Here is a 17633-nt window from a genome sequence, read left to right on the forward strand (position 1 = left end):
CATTCAAAAATATTGTCCTAGGAAGGAGTCCACACACTTCATCAGACTGCCAAAGGAATCCATGGTACAAAAAAGATTCAGAATCCCTAAATTCAAGGAATACAGATATCACAAAGAGACCCATGTTCATATGGTAAGGAACACGCCTCAAATGGGCTTTGGGAACTAAGTTAGGTTATTATGCTAAAGTGTTTGAAGCTTATTCTTTAAATAATAGAATGCCACTGCAGGTTTTTGAAAAAGGAATTATTTTTCTAAGTATTTAGGAAGAAAACTCCAGTAGTTACAGAATAGGTAAGTGCTCTGAAGCATTGAGTCCAGGGAGGCTATTTCCAAAAAACCAGTTAAGATATGATGAGATCCTAAATTAGATTAGTGACACTAGGATTGGATAGGAGGAGATGAATCCTAGAGTCATTTAGAAAATTTAATTAAAAAAAAAACCTTGAGGCTGATTATATGTGGGTAAAAACTGACACAGAGGATGTAGCAAAAGCTAATTCATGTGTTAACATGAAGAGAATGTTGATAGAATTCATACCAACAGTATATTCAGGAGCAGATACTGATTTTAGTATGGTTAAGACTTTGAAAGGAGATAATTTTGGATTTGTACTTATTGAGTCTGAGACACAAGAATTGAGAAAGTCTACCTGATAATTTGAAAGATAAACCTAGAACTAGGAAGACAGGGCCAGGATGGGAAAGAATTTTTTAAAAATTTCCGATGATGCTTTACAAATCGAGGTAGCATAAATACAGTAAGCGTATCTGGTTCAAGTGAGTCACACGATATGAAGAGAGCCAAAGGTTTATTTCAGTACCAGATAGTTATTTAAAATGTTAATAGTAGTGATAATTTTTAAACTATGAATGTGTTATTGGCACTTAGAGTACGTTTCCAAGAGAGATGTTATGTGTGGAATTTAGGTCCTCAACTCAGCCCTTAAAAATATATTTTAATAGTAGTATTAAAATATATATTAAACTATTTAAAATATTAAAATATTTTAAAACAATATTCAGATGTAACAGAGGAATCTAGCAATTGTGTATAAGGAAGTTTCTGTGGGAAAATGCCTTCGAGATGTCAAACATATCTTTCCTATGCATACCTTTTCTGACCCTTGTGCAATACTCTGGACATTGACTCAGAGATCTAGTCAGTATGGCCCAGGAAGGCATTCAGAAGAGAGAGTGAAGAGGGGATACTTTAGGATTCAGAGGTTTGATGAACTGAGAAGTGCTAATAATGACAGAATTGGGTACATGATTTCTCTGGTAACTAATGTGGAGAGATCATGGAATCCCAGCACTTAAACACACCTGCATATCCTAACATCTTCAGTCTTTATTACTTCTAATTTTATGATCCTAGATTTATGAAAAGTGTCTCAAATTGTAGCATAATTCATTTAGGTAATTACATACAATAAATGAGAGCTATGAGAGATCTCCTGCCACCAGCATAATTAATTGCTTTTGGATGCCCTAGCAGAATAATTCACTTCATAGTCAAGAGTAGCAACCCTCTTTCCTTCTCAAATTGGAGTTCCTTAGAAATGTTATGCCCACCTCAACAAGTTACAAAATAACAAATAGTATCTCTGAATCTCTCTATGCAGAATGTTAAATGAGGAGTGGATAGGCTTCAGGACCAGGTACACCATTACTGATCACTACTGTACACTCTTCTCACAGAGAGTGTACAGTACTTCTCACTCTTCTGCTTTGAAAAATATAAGATGGTTTGTAGCTTTTAATGGCCTATCTTCTGCTGCCTTTGACTCTACAAATGGGGATGGGCTAGAAGTACAAATTTATTAAGACATCTACTGATTAATTAATAACTAATGTTTTTATTATTTAACATTAATTAATCTTTTTGCAAAACCTGCCTTCGAGCTCTGTAAGAGCCATTGTGGAAAGGAACAGTTTTCTGACAGGCCACAAATTTATATACCACTTTAAGAAAATATTTCAGGCTCCCTTTCTCTTTAGTTATACCCAAATGTTCTGTTGGCTTTCAGATGAAATTTATATGTTTATCCAATCAGCAAATATTGATTGAGAACCTTCTGTGTGACAGACACTGGGAAGACATAAAGACTATAGAAGTGATGGACATAGTTGCAGACCTATCCATATAGAGTTTCTAGAATATAACTGCTCTTCTTCACTCAACTATTTATTGAACACCGACTACATGGTGGGCATTTCTGAAGTGCTGCTGGTGGAGAAGAAAACCAAAGAGATAAAGATCATAGAATCTCTATTTTAGTGGAGGGAGATAAATAATATATATTATAAAAATTTAGGTAAGTTAATACTAATATGTAAGTAAATTACATACTATGTTAGGAAGTGATATGTACCATGACAAAAAAATGAAGCAAGACATTAAGAATAGGGATGCTGATGGGAATTTCTATTTTAAATATGGCGGTCAGGGCATGCCTCTATAAGCAGGTGACATTAAAAGAAAGATTTGACGAGGGAAAGGAGCATGTGAATGTTTGAAGGAAGAGTGTCACAGATAAGACTATGGCTAATGAAAAGGCCCTGAGGCAGGATTTTGCCTGGTCTCTTCTAGGAATAACAAGGATTCCAGTGAGGCTGAAGCCAGGTAATAATGAGAGTAAGAGAGGAAATGGGAGCCAGTTTGAGTAGGGCCTTTAAAGCCAGTGTTAGGGGCTTTGTAAGAACTGCTGTCATGAAAAAAAAACAAAACTGCTATCATGGATAAAAAGACAATGCCATAGTATATTTTCATGGACTAAAGTGGCCTCTATAGATTTTGACACTTGATCTCTAACTCATACCAGAAAGATGGGTCAAACTTAATTAGATCCAAAGAAGAAATATTATCTCCAGAATCTAATTCATATACCTCTATAAAGTATACCAATTCAATGGCTATTGGGACTAACTTTTAAACCAAACTCATTCTAGCAGGCGGGCAAGATGGTACATTATTGACAGACATCACAGACAGTGTACTGATAATTTTCTGTGACTAAGAAAGTTGACGAGATTTTTCTGTGACTATGTTGATGGTAGCCTGTCTTTGGAAGTATTTCCAAGGAAATATGTCTACATCTCCTCTGCTCTATAGTTTGGGTCTTTTGGGTCTCAAGTGAGGGCAGATCCAAAACCATTTCCCAAAGTAAACCTTGCGTAGTCTTGCAAATACGACTGTGTCTACATAGCTCAGAAAGCACTATGAAGCCTTACTTCAACTCTTGTCTTTCATAGGAAAATGTCAACCCTGCAATCATTCCTTAAATGCTAGTAATCAAGCCCTCATCAGGGAGCATCTGCTACCCCAAGCAGAGCTGAGAGAAAAATGACATTTAAAGATCATTCATGGCACACACTAATCAACTGGACTATGCAATATTTTCAGTTCTATACACTAATAAATCATTATTTAGCCCCTCACTGAGCTGTGCTTTAATGCCATTTCTTGAACTTTTCCCAACGACTTTTTCTTTTTTAAGAAACACTCTAAACAACATCTGCATTTTCAGTAAATTTGATGAAATTGCCGGTTTTTTTATACAAGTGTTTTCTGTGTTGAATCCTTTGTGAAAAATTTCTTAGAATGTAGTATATCAATCTGTATTCTTGAAGGATTAGAATATGACATAAGAACTCCTAAATTTGAATTAAAAAAATAAAATAAACTGATATAGGAATATATTATAGGCATATAACTGATTCTTATTTTATCTGTATAAAGCAATTAAAGATAATCACTTAATTCACAGATAATTTAAGAGAAATATATAGAACACCAAAATGCTTGTCTATTATAAAACAGTATCTAATTATTTTAATATTGCCCAAATATTATAGAATACTTTTAAGCATAAGATATTTTCAAATTTCTTTTAGGTAATATTCTTTTGGAAATTCTCAAAATTCCAAAAATATATAATAATATATATGAGTATTTTTTTCTCTTTTATTCCAATGTGTAGTAAACTATTACTAGAGTCATATAAGGGAGAATGCAAAATCACAATTATAAATGTCAACCAGCAAAACCAAAGAACCTTAAAACAGTAAAGGTGTGGGGAGATGAAAATATGCCAGTTTAAAAGCTTAGTAACATATAAACATCTTTGGAAGACTTTGTTTGTCTCCCCATAAACTGTCACATTCTGATTTAGGATTGTTTGTGAAATGAATCTGGTCAGTAATGGGCCAAGATATCACTATACCCTTTCTCTTATAAATCACAGCAATTTACTCAGTAGGAATGATCTATCTTTATTCTCTCATTCCCCATAATCCAATCACTTCCTCTCATAAGCACTTTTCCCCTGGTTTTCACAATAATGCATTTTCTGTAACTAACAACCATCATTTCCTGATTATCATGCTTCTATCCTTGCACAGGAATGTGGGTCTTATGTGGGTCAGGGTCATCTTTCCCATCCATCTGTGTCCCCATGCTAAGTGTGTTAGCTGAAAGGTGAGTCTGGATAGACCATCATTTTGCCTCATACATATAAGAGTTTTAATGCCCCCAAGTCTATGCCAGTTTGATTAAGAACCATATATTTTGGTGTGTCTAATACTATACTTTCAAAATAAGCACATTCAAAGACTTATTAGTAATTTTGCCTTCTGCAGATCCCTGCAAATTTAATTTAAGGATGAAAAATGTAGAAAATATTGTATAGTTTTTTAGGGCACCATGCTATCGTGACTTTCCTAAAAGAATAAACATAACTAAATAAATGATTTGACAACAACTCACAAGACAGAAAATCTTGAGCTCTGCACACATGTGATTTAAATTGTCTGTATATCTATTTCGATTTAAGTTGAGCTTAAAGCTTATTTCAAGGGTCTACCCTTCAGGGTATTTGGGTTTCAGGATTTGGTAGAGTAGACTACCACATTCCTAGCTACTATCATCACTACATGAGGGACTCCATTCTTTCTTAGCTCATACAAGTATTAGCCCCTAGGACTGTGAGTTGGCTTTGATTCAGCACACCTGGAAGAATAAGCTTTAAGTTTTACTTGTCTCCCAGGCCTAGAGGAAATCTAATTGGCTAGGTGGTTTGAGTGGATTCCTTGCATTTTAAAGAATTCAGCTCATCAAGGGACCTGAAGTTCAGCAATTAGACTGAATATATGCATGCAGGCCAAGAGCATCCTAGGACATATCCTATTGGTTACAACACTACACTAATCAGTTATCCTTCCCTGGTGTTGAATGTTTCCCTAAAGCCCAGTGATCTCACTGCCTAATATAGGACAATATGGTTGGTGTATAAAATATTTCCTACCATTCTACAGGACCTTAATTTTGTTTTATAGTTAGATTTTCCAACAGCAAGATGGCATCACAAAGGCAAATATTTTAAGCCTAAGAATCTGTCTAATCAGACTGCTTGATGAGTACTGAGAATGATTCATGGATGCTCATAGTATTAGACCTCACTGAATGACCATTTTCTGTGATATGTAATGAGTAATTTTCTGAGTCATTTCAGTCTGGCTTAAGTTGAAAAAAAATACAAAATACAAAAAACTCTCACTTCCAACACTAGTAATGCCAGGTAAGAATAAAAATATTCTAATATTAGTACTATTGCTTTTAGGATCAGATAATACATCTTTTTCTAGAATAGCATCATGTTTATAAAATAACTTTCTACAACAGTGGTTCTCAAAACGTGGTCTCCACACAAGCTGCATCAGTATTACCTGGGATATTGTCAGGAAAGCAAATTCTAAAGTCACACCCCAGACTTAACTGAATCAGAAGCCTGGGCAGGGATTAAATTACTGCTTCTGTGAGGGTTAGGGAAGCAGTGGAGGAGGGCTTGGGAGCTGGTGGTGATAAACATGGAAATGTGCATCCAGCCAATACACACTCCACACACTGGTCTCCTCCTACCTTCCATTTATTTTAATTCTGGATAAATTATGGCAAGTTTTCTCCCTACTGTCACTCCCTCCCATTCCCAAAGTTTCCACAGTTATAATAGGCCATTGTATTCCAGAAGAACGCAGAAGCTCTGCGAAGGAACCACCTGTAATAATACAGATAAGGCCACCAGCATGTCAGACGAGGCCATCACCACAATGGAGTACCGGAGCCAAGATAAATGTCCCTATTTCATCCTTCCATTCATTGTATGTAGGTAAGATAACTATCAGGTGTATCAGCAAAGAGAAAAGAAACTGAAAGTGTAGTTTGAAGAAAAGTGCCATCCAATCTGTTTGCAAATGGAGATTGCTGGATTACATACTCAAAGCTTGTCTAACATCTTCAGGTCTGTTTTAGTTCTGGTTGTCGAAGTTAATAATATCACATAATAATAATCCTTAAAATTTCTTTTAACTGGTTCTTAGTCCTTTTGCTGAAAAAGACATTGCATTTGTTCGTGCAAATGGGATTTCAAAATATTTTTTATATTCTGGAAAACTTGCTTAAGGTTTGGCAAAAGCTTTTTTTGGACACTAAATATTGAATTGGATACTTTAGCAAATAGTTTTATTTTAAATGCTTACTAGTATTTCCTTTAAATTACTATTTAACCTGGATAGCTTCTCTTTGTAATCCTACATAGCACCTCTCTGCTTCTTTTTTTTTAAGGTTTCATTTATTTGAGAGAGTGAGAGTGAGCAAGAGAGAGACAGAAGGAGCAGGGGGAGGGGCAAAGGGAGAGGGAGAAGCCGACTCCCCACTGAACAGGGGGCCTGATGAGGGACTTGATCCTAAGATCCTGGGATCATGACCTGAGCCAAAGGCAGATACTTAACTGACTGAGCCACCCAGGTGCCCCTCTCTGCTTCTTTTTTGTGGTACTTTCATATCACCAGGAGGTTTTGCCGAAGTCCTATTCAAGATCTAAGAGCACAGACTCTAACCTAGAAATAAATGAAGTTCATGAATGAATCAATGTGTGTAAAGTTCTTAGAATAGAACGAGCACATAACAACTTGATAAGTTTGGCTTTTGTTGCCATTCTTTTTTTTTTTTTTTCTGACAGAGAGAGACAGAGAGAGAGGAAACACAAGCAGGGGGAGTGGGAGAGGCAGAAGCAGGCTTCCCGCCCAGCAGGGAGCCCGATGCGGGGCTCCATCCCAGGACCCTGGGATCATGACCCAAGCCAAAGGCAGATGCTTAACCATCTGAGCCACCCAGGTGCCCCTAAAATATTTTTTAACGATTTTATTTATTTATTTGACAGAGAGAGACACAGCGAGAGAGGGAACACAAGCAGGGGGAGTGGGAGAGGGAGAAGCAGGCTCCCCGCGGAGCAGGGAGCCCGATGTGGGGCTCAATCCCAGGACGCTGGATCATGACCCAAGCCAAAGGCAGGTGCTTAATGACTGAGCCACCAGGTGCCCCTAAAATATTTTTATTTAAACTCTGAAAACTTGTTTAATAATCTGGCAAAACCTCTTCTGAGTTAAATATATAGTTGAATGCTCTATTAAATTCTGTAATTTTATATGCTTACTGTTTTGTCATTTAAATTATGATTTCACCCAAATATCTTCTCTTTGTAATCATATTTAGCAGCCCAAATTTAGACATTGTTCTCTTTTGTTTTCTTTATGGACTATCAATCTACTATGATCCCACCTTGCTATATAAATACATTAAATTTATTCTCTCAGTTAATCATTTAGATACTGTTAATGCTTCTGAAATAGGCATGTATTATTTTCCTTTATTGTTTGAAATATTTCTCAATATATTACATGCATATTTCTTTCCTAAGTACAGTAATCATACTTACTATGCTAATGAAAAGGAAAAATAAAAACAATATGAGCAATATAAAATAGACTGGTTTTGTGAAATAAAAGAAGCTGAACATGTTAAACATAGTAACTGGGAGAATTTTAATTTTGGCTATAACCATGTAAGTATTTGAAAGACAAATTATAGACAAAATGAAGAAAAGAATTAGTATGAACTATTTTGCAATGGAGAATTTTGGAATTGAAATACTTTCACATGAAGTCAAATGCATTCCTCAAGTCCAAATGCCATAGTCATTTAGTCTTAGATACTGAGGAGGCATGGAGGGTGGAAACATACATAACACATGATCACCTAGTTATCTCTGCTTTTTTCTTTAAGATTTATCTATTTATTTGAGCGAGAGAGAGAAGGAGAGAGAGAGAGTACACGAGTAGGAGGGGCAGAGGGAGAGGGAGAGAGAATTTCAAGCAGACTCTGTGCAGAGTGTGGAGCCCCATACGGGGCTTGATCTCAAGACCCTGAGATCATGACCTGAACCAAAACCAAGAGTCTGACACTCAACTGAGGGCACCACCCAGGCACCCCTAGTCATCTCTGCTTTTAAGGAGCTCAGAGTTCTACAAAAGAGAGAAAAAACAATTATGAAGCAAAATGTTCAGTATTTGAGAAACAATTTTCAAGATGTGGGAGTGGAAAGAGAAACTCATAGAAGGGATTGCAAAAGAGATGTTTGGTGAGAAATATAAAGAAAAGGAAGCTTTTCTCAAAAAAAAAAAAAAAAGACAGAAAGGACAGTAAGAAAGAACAGCAAAGATTCTGGAGCACAAAAGAGAAAGAGCAAGGGGAACAGAAGCAAAATCACAGATGACCTACCTTATAGAGCATACTAAAAAGTATGATTTTTATAAAACAGGAAAATAGAAAACTTAAAGATTTTAAGCAGGGGAAAAACATTGTCAGATAGGTGTATTCAAAAGCTGGGTTCAGGTAGAGAAAATGGGACAAGAAAGATCATTTAGATACCTTTGTAATAATCTAGGAAATTAATTTTAAGAGTCTGGATTGAGATGTTTAACAGAGGAAAATAAACAAATTCAAGAAGTACTTAGAAGGTAAATTCAATAGGACTCAGGTATAGACTTGGGGGTGGGGGATGGGAGACGGCTAGAAATAATTAACGATCCTAGGTGGCTGGCATGAACAATTAAATGAACAATGGTACAATGCACTCAAACAGGGAACACAAAGGCAGGCAAGGTTTGCAGTGGGGCGGGGGCAGTGGTAATATGGGGTCTGACATGTCTGTGGAAACCTAAGCAGTCATACCAGTTACTTCAACCTACACGTCTAGTAGAGAGATGTCCTCTTGAACTACACATTTGGGAGTTTCAGGCAGCTAACTGAGAAGGCTTTCAATAGCATCTAACTCATTTCACAGAAGTACAACCATCATGTCTAGAATAAATTATAATCATTTCTTCTAGTGGCAGCAGGTTAGAGCCATTCTAAAAATGCATTGGCACTAAATGGGCTTCTTTATGTCTTGGATTATATTTTCCTATTTATTTATGGCTAACATCTCTTCTAATCTTTATATAATTGCATCTCTACCTTTGTTATGATAGCACTTATCACGTTATAAGTGCATTACACCATTTAGAATAAATTAAGGAAAATAATTGAATATATAGTAGCTCAGTAACCATTTCTTATTTTTAAAAATTGTTAAGGCATATTTTTCCCTCTATTTAGTTTTTCTTTTTAGATCATAAAGTTGCATTCCTTGGAAGCCTCTTTGATGAGGCATGTTTTGTTGAAATTTTTTTTAACCTAACAGATGTTTGGGTAGTTAAAATTCCTCATGAGTATGGTATCCCGTGGTTTTCACAACCTAAGTGTTACCCCAGGAATTTTCCTTTCTTGCTGTCTTCCAGTCCTGGTGGTCTATAGGAGATGCACATTATGAGAGTCTCATTTCATTCCATACTAATTTCACACCCACACTCTTTGAAAGTTGTACATTTCCTCAGCATTATAAGTACTTATTGTGCACCATGGAGATATTTAATAGTTTTCCATTCTACATTCCTCCCCCACACACAACTCAAATGGGTTTTGAGTATAAGGGTAATCAGAAAAAAAGAGATGAGTAAAATAATCTGCAAGACTTTAATGTCTCAAGTTAAATATTTCTGCCATTTGTAATTTTTGTGATTATGTTTGTATTTATACACACTCAGCATGAAGTAGAGAGTTTCGGCTATTACACAGATGACTTAAGGAGAAAAGCAATTCGGTTTCAATTATCTAGATCAGAGTAGGTGGGAGAAAGAAATGTGAGCTTGAGTTGGCTGAATATTGTTTCCTTTCTTCACTCTAGTTTACAGTGGTAGATTCAAATGTAGAAAGTAACCCAATTTAATTCTTTGTTTGCATTCTAACTTTGCTTCCTGGATCTTCAATTTGAATACTCTTCTTTAAGAGCTCAAAGAGAGATAATACTATATATTTTCTTATTCTACAGGCCATTTCAGAACATTTTTATAATATTTATTATTCAGACTGGGTGGTCTTTTAGAGTTATTCAATTTTTGAATTTTGAATTCAAAATTTTGAAAAAGTTGATATCAAACTAACCATGAATTTCCAGCTCCTTTCAAGAAGTTCCAGGCTTTTTGATATGAGGGCCTATTACTAAGTGCTTATGTGCAACTCGATGCCATTAGAAATGCACACATATGAAATAGTGATTTATATGAATTTATTCTGTTGTTTAGTCTTTCCCATCATTGAGAGAAATTGTTCATTTTCATTTTATCTTCTTACATCAGATTATGAAACAACATAACACTTTTTTGAATAATGACTGATATTACAAAACATTAATTTTCTTCACTCATATTACTTTTTATGTTTGTAAAATGTCTTTAATACTTTTCATCTTTAATATTCAGAATAAACACCTAATCATTACTTATTTTTTATCTTAAAAGCATTACTGCTTATCAAGATTTTTGTTGCCGGACTATTTTGTTTTATTCCTTTTTTAAAAAAATTTTATTTATTTATTGGAGAGAGAAAGAGAGCACACAAGCAGGGGCAGAGAGAGAGGGAGAAGCAGACTCCTCGCTGAACAGGGAGCCCAACATGGGGCTCAATCCCAGGACCCCAGGATCATGACCTGAGCCGAAGGCAGATGCTTAACCAACTGAGCCACCTAATTTATATTCTTGTATCAGATATTAGTTCACTATATATATTATCTGGCAATAATATGTGTAGTGTCTTTTTGTCTTTCATATCAAATGCAACCTCAGATGATCTCTCCTGAGCTTAATATAATAAATAAAACTTTTCTCTCACTGTATAATTATGAAATTCAGATATATATGTGTGTGTATATGTATATATGTGTATGAATATATGTATATATACACACACAATTCAGAAAAATGTCTTCTCCATTCCTGAGAAAAGGGGTAACCAACTCATTCTAATAACTTATACAATTTATTATTCCCATACATACAAATACTCAGATGAAAAGCGAGTAAGTTTGCAAATGCCAAGAAAAATCATATGTCTGTTGTCACAAATTTTTTTTTTTATTTGACAGAGAGAGAGACAGCAAGAGAGGGAACACAAGCAGGGGGAGTGGGAGAGGGAGAAGCTGGCTTCCCGCGGAGCAGGGAGCCCGATGCAGGGTGAATCCCAGGACCCCGGGATCACGACCACGACCCCAGCCGAGGGCAGACGCTTAACGACTGAGCCACTCAGGTGCCCCTGTTGTCACAAATTCTGAAATGTATAAACTTTTTTACTTTTCTCTCTAAATCACAGTGGTAGAAAGGCACTTTCCATGTATCCTCTGGAACTAAAATAAGAAGAATTTTTTTATTCTACTGATAAACAACAAAGTAGAAAATCAGCTCTCAAGCAGAAAGAAAAAGAGAAAGGGAAAAGCATTAGTATAAACAACCTACTTAAATATTGATAAATATCTTCATACTCAAGTATTCTCTGATGGTGAATTCAAATTGTGGCAATGAGATACCTGATCCAGGGAGAAGAAAAGTACCAGATAAAAGACAAACTAGTGCTCTGTAGAGAGGCACCTGGAAGCTGGGATGAAGAGAAGCCAAGATTACTTTCTCCATTGCACCAAGAACTAACCAACCAACTAACCATCAATGACAAAGGGAGACATCCTGGTAAAACTAGGAAAATAATGCTTTAAAAAAAAAAAAAGCTCACACTGATTGTGAAAAGTTTGCAATACTCTACCTTTATTCCTTTAAACCGAAATGAGCAAAATGGAGTAGTAGGAAATTGAAAATGACCTAATTCTAGCGAGTTGATCACAGATCTTAAAAAGGGGGTAAGGAGGAGGGGAGACCAGGTGGAAGCAATGACATTCAAAAGGAAAAATTCTTAAATTTTCAAATTAAGACTGTGAGATTCTTTGAAAACTCAGCTTTGCAGTTTCATTTAGCAGATTCTGAATTAATCATGCTAATTGTCATTTTATGCTAACTGAACATTTATCATTATGTCTAGAGTGCTTGAAGAGATGATGCATTCAGAAAATCCACTTGCTGGCTCACTGTAGGCGGTAAAAGCAGGTATTATCCAAGTGACATGATCGTAAGGCGTAGGATGGGAATCCTCAATGTTTGAATCCTCAAACATTGTGCAGGCAGAAGGTCTAGTTAACTAAAGCCTCCAAAGTAGCTGTCCACAGGCCATATCTGGGCTACTGATGTGCTTAGTTTGAACTACTAAATGATTTTAAATAATAAAAAAAAGAAAGCCAAATTGGTACAAGCAAGAAACTGAGCATTTTCACATAAAAAAAAAAAATCTAAATTTCCTGTTTCTCTGAAAACATCAAAAGTCCTAATGGCGTGACCTGTCTATAGGACAGTAATAAGCTTTTAGATAGCACATTCTCTGTTAATTTGTCATGGTTTCCAATTGCCTTGCATCAGCCTACTTCATTCATTATAGTACCCCTTCAGTTAACTTCCAGTTGCCTCAGGACTTTAGAGTTTATTCATTCAGTCAATGTCCCATTTTTTTAAAAGATTAAAAGAATTTTTTTTAAAGACTTTATTATCCATTTGAGAGCGAGAGGGAAAGAGCACAAGCAGGGGGAGCAGCAGAGCGAGAGGGAGAAGCATACTCCCCGCCGAGCAGGGAGCCCAATGTAGGGCTCGATCCCGGGACCCTGGGATCATAACCTGAGCCAAAGGCAGACGTTCAACCAACTGAGCCACCCAGGTACCCCATTCAGTGTCCCATTTTTAAGTCAAATCTTCATTTGTGATTTTCCAGGTTGATGCAACTGAAATCCCTATTTTCCTACATTCTTATCTCTTCGCATGTATTCTGTTTTCTAGTTAATTGGATTAGAATAGTTATTTTTTCTCAAAACCAACAGGTTCAAAATAACCATGCTTACTGACTAAACCAATCCAAATTTGATTTTTCCTTTTTTTTTTCTTTTCTGTGTTATGGCACCATCATCCTCAGTATCACCTGAACTTGAAAACAGTTCATTCTCTCCTACCCACTTGAGTTTACTCAATCAAGTTTAACTCACTTAGGAAATAGTAATAGAGTACCTACTCTTACCAGGCACCATTCTCTAGGCAATAAGAAATAGCAATGGTCAAGACAGATTCTAAAAACAAATAAAAATAAAAAGCTATTACATAATTATAAATGCTCATTAAGATAACATGATATTCTAGAAAAAGACTGCAAAGCTGTTTTAGATTGGGTGGTCAGGGAAATCCATTCTGAGCAGGAATCATTTAAGTAGAGGTATACATTATGAAAAGCTGCTCATGTCAGGCTGGGGGTGAAAGAACATTCCAGTCAAAAGAACATTCCAGAGGGTGCAAAGGCCCAAGTTCTGGGAGTTTAGCGTGTTCAAGCAACAGAAAAAAGTGTATAGTGTGAGTGATGAGTAATGGTTAAGTGGGAAAGTAGTTACGGATAAGGTCAAAGTTTTAGGTAAGGGCCAGGTCATATAGGACTTTGTTAATAATGTTAAGAAATTTGAATTTGGGACGCCTGGGTGGCTCAGTTGGTTAAGTGCCTGCCTTCGGCTCAGGTCATGATCCCAGGGTCCTGGAATCGAGCCCCACATAGGACTCCCTGCTCAGCGGGGAGCCTGCTTCTCCCTCTGCCTGCTTCTCCCTCTGCTTGTGCTCTCTCTCTCTGACAAATAATTAAATAAAATCTTTTAAAAAAAGAAATTTGAATTTTATTCTAAAGCAATGGAAATCCATTGGATGGCTTTAAACAAGGAAGTGACATCATCTGATTTAGGTTTAAAAAGATCAGCCTGGAAGCTCAGGAGGTCAGTTAGGTTAATGCAGTGATAAAAGTAATGAAGGACAGAACTAGTATGTTAGCAATGCAAATGGAGGGATGTATTTAGATGTCCCAGTTGAAATAAATCATTGGCAGAGTTGAGGAGGAAAAGAACACTGCTTAGGTTTTCATCTTCTGCAACCAGAGGAGTAATGGTGCACTTTACTGAGATAGGGAAGATCGGAGGAGGAGAGGTTTGGTGTTTAGACCACATTAAATTTTGAAACGTATATTTGACACACATGGCCAATGATGTCAGTTGATCAGGTAAATACACTGATCTAGGTTCAAGGGACGAGTCAGAGCTAGAAACAGATATTTGAGAATGGTCACTGTATCAGTAGACCTTAACGTCACAGGACAGGATAAAATCACTTCCAGGTAAGATCTCCTAGGGGTTGTGTGTTGATACAAAAAAGGGTCAAATATAGATATCTGGGCCCTCCAACACTTAGATTTAAAAAAGGAATGAGCAAAGGAGACTGAGAAAGACCTACCAGGGAGAGAGGAGGAAAAAAAAGAAGGGCAGATATTACAGAAACCTAGAGGCAAAGTGTTACAAGGAGGAGCGGCTGGATAATTGTGTTGAAAGCTGAGTTGTTTGGATTCTATCTCAAATGTTGAATTGCATTAACAAATATTGATTGGAAATTTATTATACAAAAATTACACCAGGCATTCCTGGGAATACATTTAGTAACCTAAAAAATAAAGCCTCTAGATCAAAGTTTATCTATAAAGTCCTACAACGGCATCTATTTATCACTGAAAATCTCACTGTATCTCTCTTTGGTACTCTACTTATAGGTACCAGAAAATTTTAGGAAAATGTGATTTGGATTTGAAAGGAATCACCTAGTAACAGTCTTGATCAAGATAGAAGAATGGTAACATAAGGTCCCTATTTGGATGGTTTACGTGGGAGGGTATTGCGATTGGGTGACCTGGGCAACTTGAAATTTGCTCAGGATGGCTTGGGGTGGAAATGGCATTTCCGACAGTGCAGCTCTGGCTTTCAGCACTTGACTTGCAATTTATTTGTTTTTCATGAAAGCCATTATAATTCTATGTAGATACTGTTTAGGATAAATAATAGAAATTTATTTACTTACTCATGGTTAATCATGTTATGTAACCAAATAGGGTAACCAGTTAGCTTTAAAATATAAAACTAAAGTTATATATAGCATTTTTACCACACTTTGAATAATTTCTATGGAAAAGCATTTAAAGAGCTCTTTCTTGAGTACAAAAGTCCTAAAAATGGGTAGATGGCAGAATAATTTTGAGAAATTATTTTTGTGTTTCTTTTCTGTGTTTTTTTCCTTCTCCACATCTCAAACTCGGAGTTGAATCTTTGGTATTTCTTTGCCTCAGAATTTTATATAGGTATAAAGCACAAGCTGAAAAGTTGCTTGCCGGGAGATCTATCTCAGCAGTTGTGTGTGTGTGTGTGTGTGTGTGTGTGTGTGTGTGTGTGTGTATCCCTAAAGTCACCGAAAAAGTTGTAAAGTCTGGCTTAAAAGCAACAGAGCATCCAGGTATGAAGGGAAAATGTAGGCATGGACAAAGGGTGCTCAATGGCAATCAGTATAACCTAATAATATACTACAAGAGAGGCCCAAAATGCTTTATTCCAAGAGAAGACTCTAGGACTTTGGTGGAACTCTGAAAGTCTGAGAAAAGCCTTAACTAATAATGTCTGAAATTGAATTTCCCATTGGGATTCAATTAAATTAAAAACAAATGTTATTACGTTAATTAGTTTATATACTAAATCAGTAATTTTCATGTTCAGTGATTTTACACAAAATTGTATGAAGTAAAAATCATTAATTCAACAGCTATCAGTGTGTGTATGTATACGTACTTATTTATTTATAAATATGTATATATTTATTTCCTTTGCATGGAAGCAATTCCATGTAGATAGTATTCAGGATAAGTAACAGAAATTTATTTAGGTAATTATGATTAACGATGCTGTCTGAACTAGTAAGGTAACTGGTTATTTTTAAGATATAAAACTAAAGTTGCAAGAGCAATCATTACCTATACTTTGAGTGATTGCTACAGAAAAACATTCAAAGAGCTTTTTCTTGAATGCAAAATTATAAACACATATACAAGATAATACTTACGACCAGCAAGGGTTTGTGTAGATATCCAATTGGAAGCATTGCCATAGCCGGCATTGGTGCTGGCAGCCACTTGGAATCGGTACCATCTAAATTTCTTTAATCCATACACTGTCTCTTCAGTTAAGTCAGCTTCATAAAGGTATTGAATTTTTTGATATTCAACACATTCTTCAGAATCCCATTCTATGCATCTCTGAGCCCGCAGTTGAGTGGTGATCTTGTAATTTTGGAAGTAGCCAAGAATAGTGTCAGGTCTCATCCATGCTAATGTTGCACTAGTTGACTGAACATTAGAAAAAACAATATTTGTGGGAACACTGGGAACTAAAAGTTAAAGGAGAAAAATTGAAAACAATTAGAATTACCCCAAACTGTCAAACAGAAGGAAGAAATGGATTCAAAAATATGTCTTTATTATACATCTAGTGGCAATCTCTTATTACAACTGCCTTTAGATTAGCATCACCACATTTAATGAGCAGAACCTTAAGGTGATGCTTCAGAGACCATTGATTCAAAAGGTAGAGGACAAAACAACCGTGATTTGATTAATTCCCAATTGTGCTCCCAAACTGACTCATAAGAATCTCATATAAACTTACATTGGCTTCATATATAAACACTAGTACAAAGAAAATTGTATGCCCATTTAATCTTATGTACTTCCCTGGGTATGGACTGAGGTTTTTTTTTCCTTAAAATTTTTATTGTTATGTTAATCACCATACATTACATCATTAGTTTTTGAAGTAGTGTTCCATGATTCATTGTTTGTGCATAACACCCAGTGCTCCACGCAGAACGTGCCCTCTTTAATACCCATCACCAGGCTAACCCATTCCCCCACCCTCCTCCCCTCTAGAACCCTCAGTTTGTTTTTCAGAGCCCATCATCTCTCATGGTTTGTCTTCCCCACCGATTTCCCCCCCTTCATTCTTCCCCTCCTGCTATCTTCTTCTTCCCTTTTTTTTTCTTAACATATATTGCATTATTCGTTTCAGAGGTATAGATCTGTGATTCAACAGTCTTACACAATTCACAGTGCTCACCATAGCACATACCCTCCCCAATGTCTACCACCCAGCTACCCCATCCCTCCCATCCCCCACCACTCCAGCAACCTTCAGTTTGTTTCCTGAGATTAAGAATTTCTCATATCAGTGAGGTCATATGATACATGTCTTTCTCTGATTTACTTATTTCTCTCAGCATAACACCCTCCAGTTCCATCCACGTCATTGCAAATGGCAAGATCTCATTCCTTTTGATGGCTGCATAATATTCCATTGTGTATATATACCACCTCTTCTTTATCCATTCATCTGTTGACGGACATCTTGCTCTTTCCACAGTTTGGCTATGTGGAC

At 36.3% G+C, this 17633-nt stretch overlaps 1 protein-coding gene across 8 annotated transcripts in view; it reads right to left on the reverse strand.

The window, feature by feature from the left end:
* PTPRQ (protein tyrosine phosphatase receptor type Q) overlaps positions 1–17633 on the reverse strand; it is a 243858-nt gene that overhangs the window by 72167 nt on the left and 154058 nt on the right. For all 8 annotated transcript variants that reach the window (XM_027595088.1, XM_027595090.1, XM_027595089.1 and 5 more), the window contains one exon: positions 16267–16590. In XM_027595088.1, the coding sequence (XP_027450889.1) occupies positions 16267–16590 (324 nt within the window). The remainder of the gene's footprint in view (positions 1–16266; positions 16591–17633) is intronic.

Source organism: Zalophus californianus, chromosome 9, assembly GCF_009762305.2.
Source record: "Zalophus californianus isolate mZalCal1 chromosome 9, mZalCal1.pri.v2, whole genome shotgun sequence".
Classification (NCBI taxonomy): domain Eukaryota; kingdom Metazoa; phylum Chordata; class Mammalia; order Carnivora; family Otariidae; genus Zalophus; species Zalophus californianus.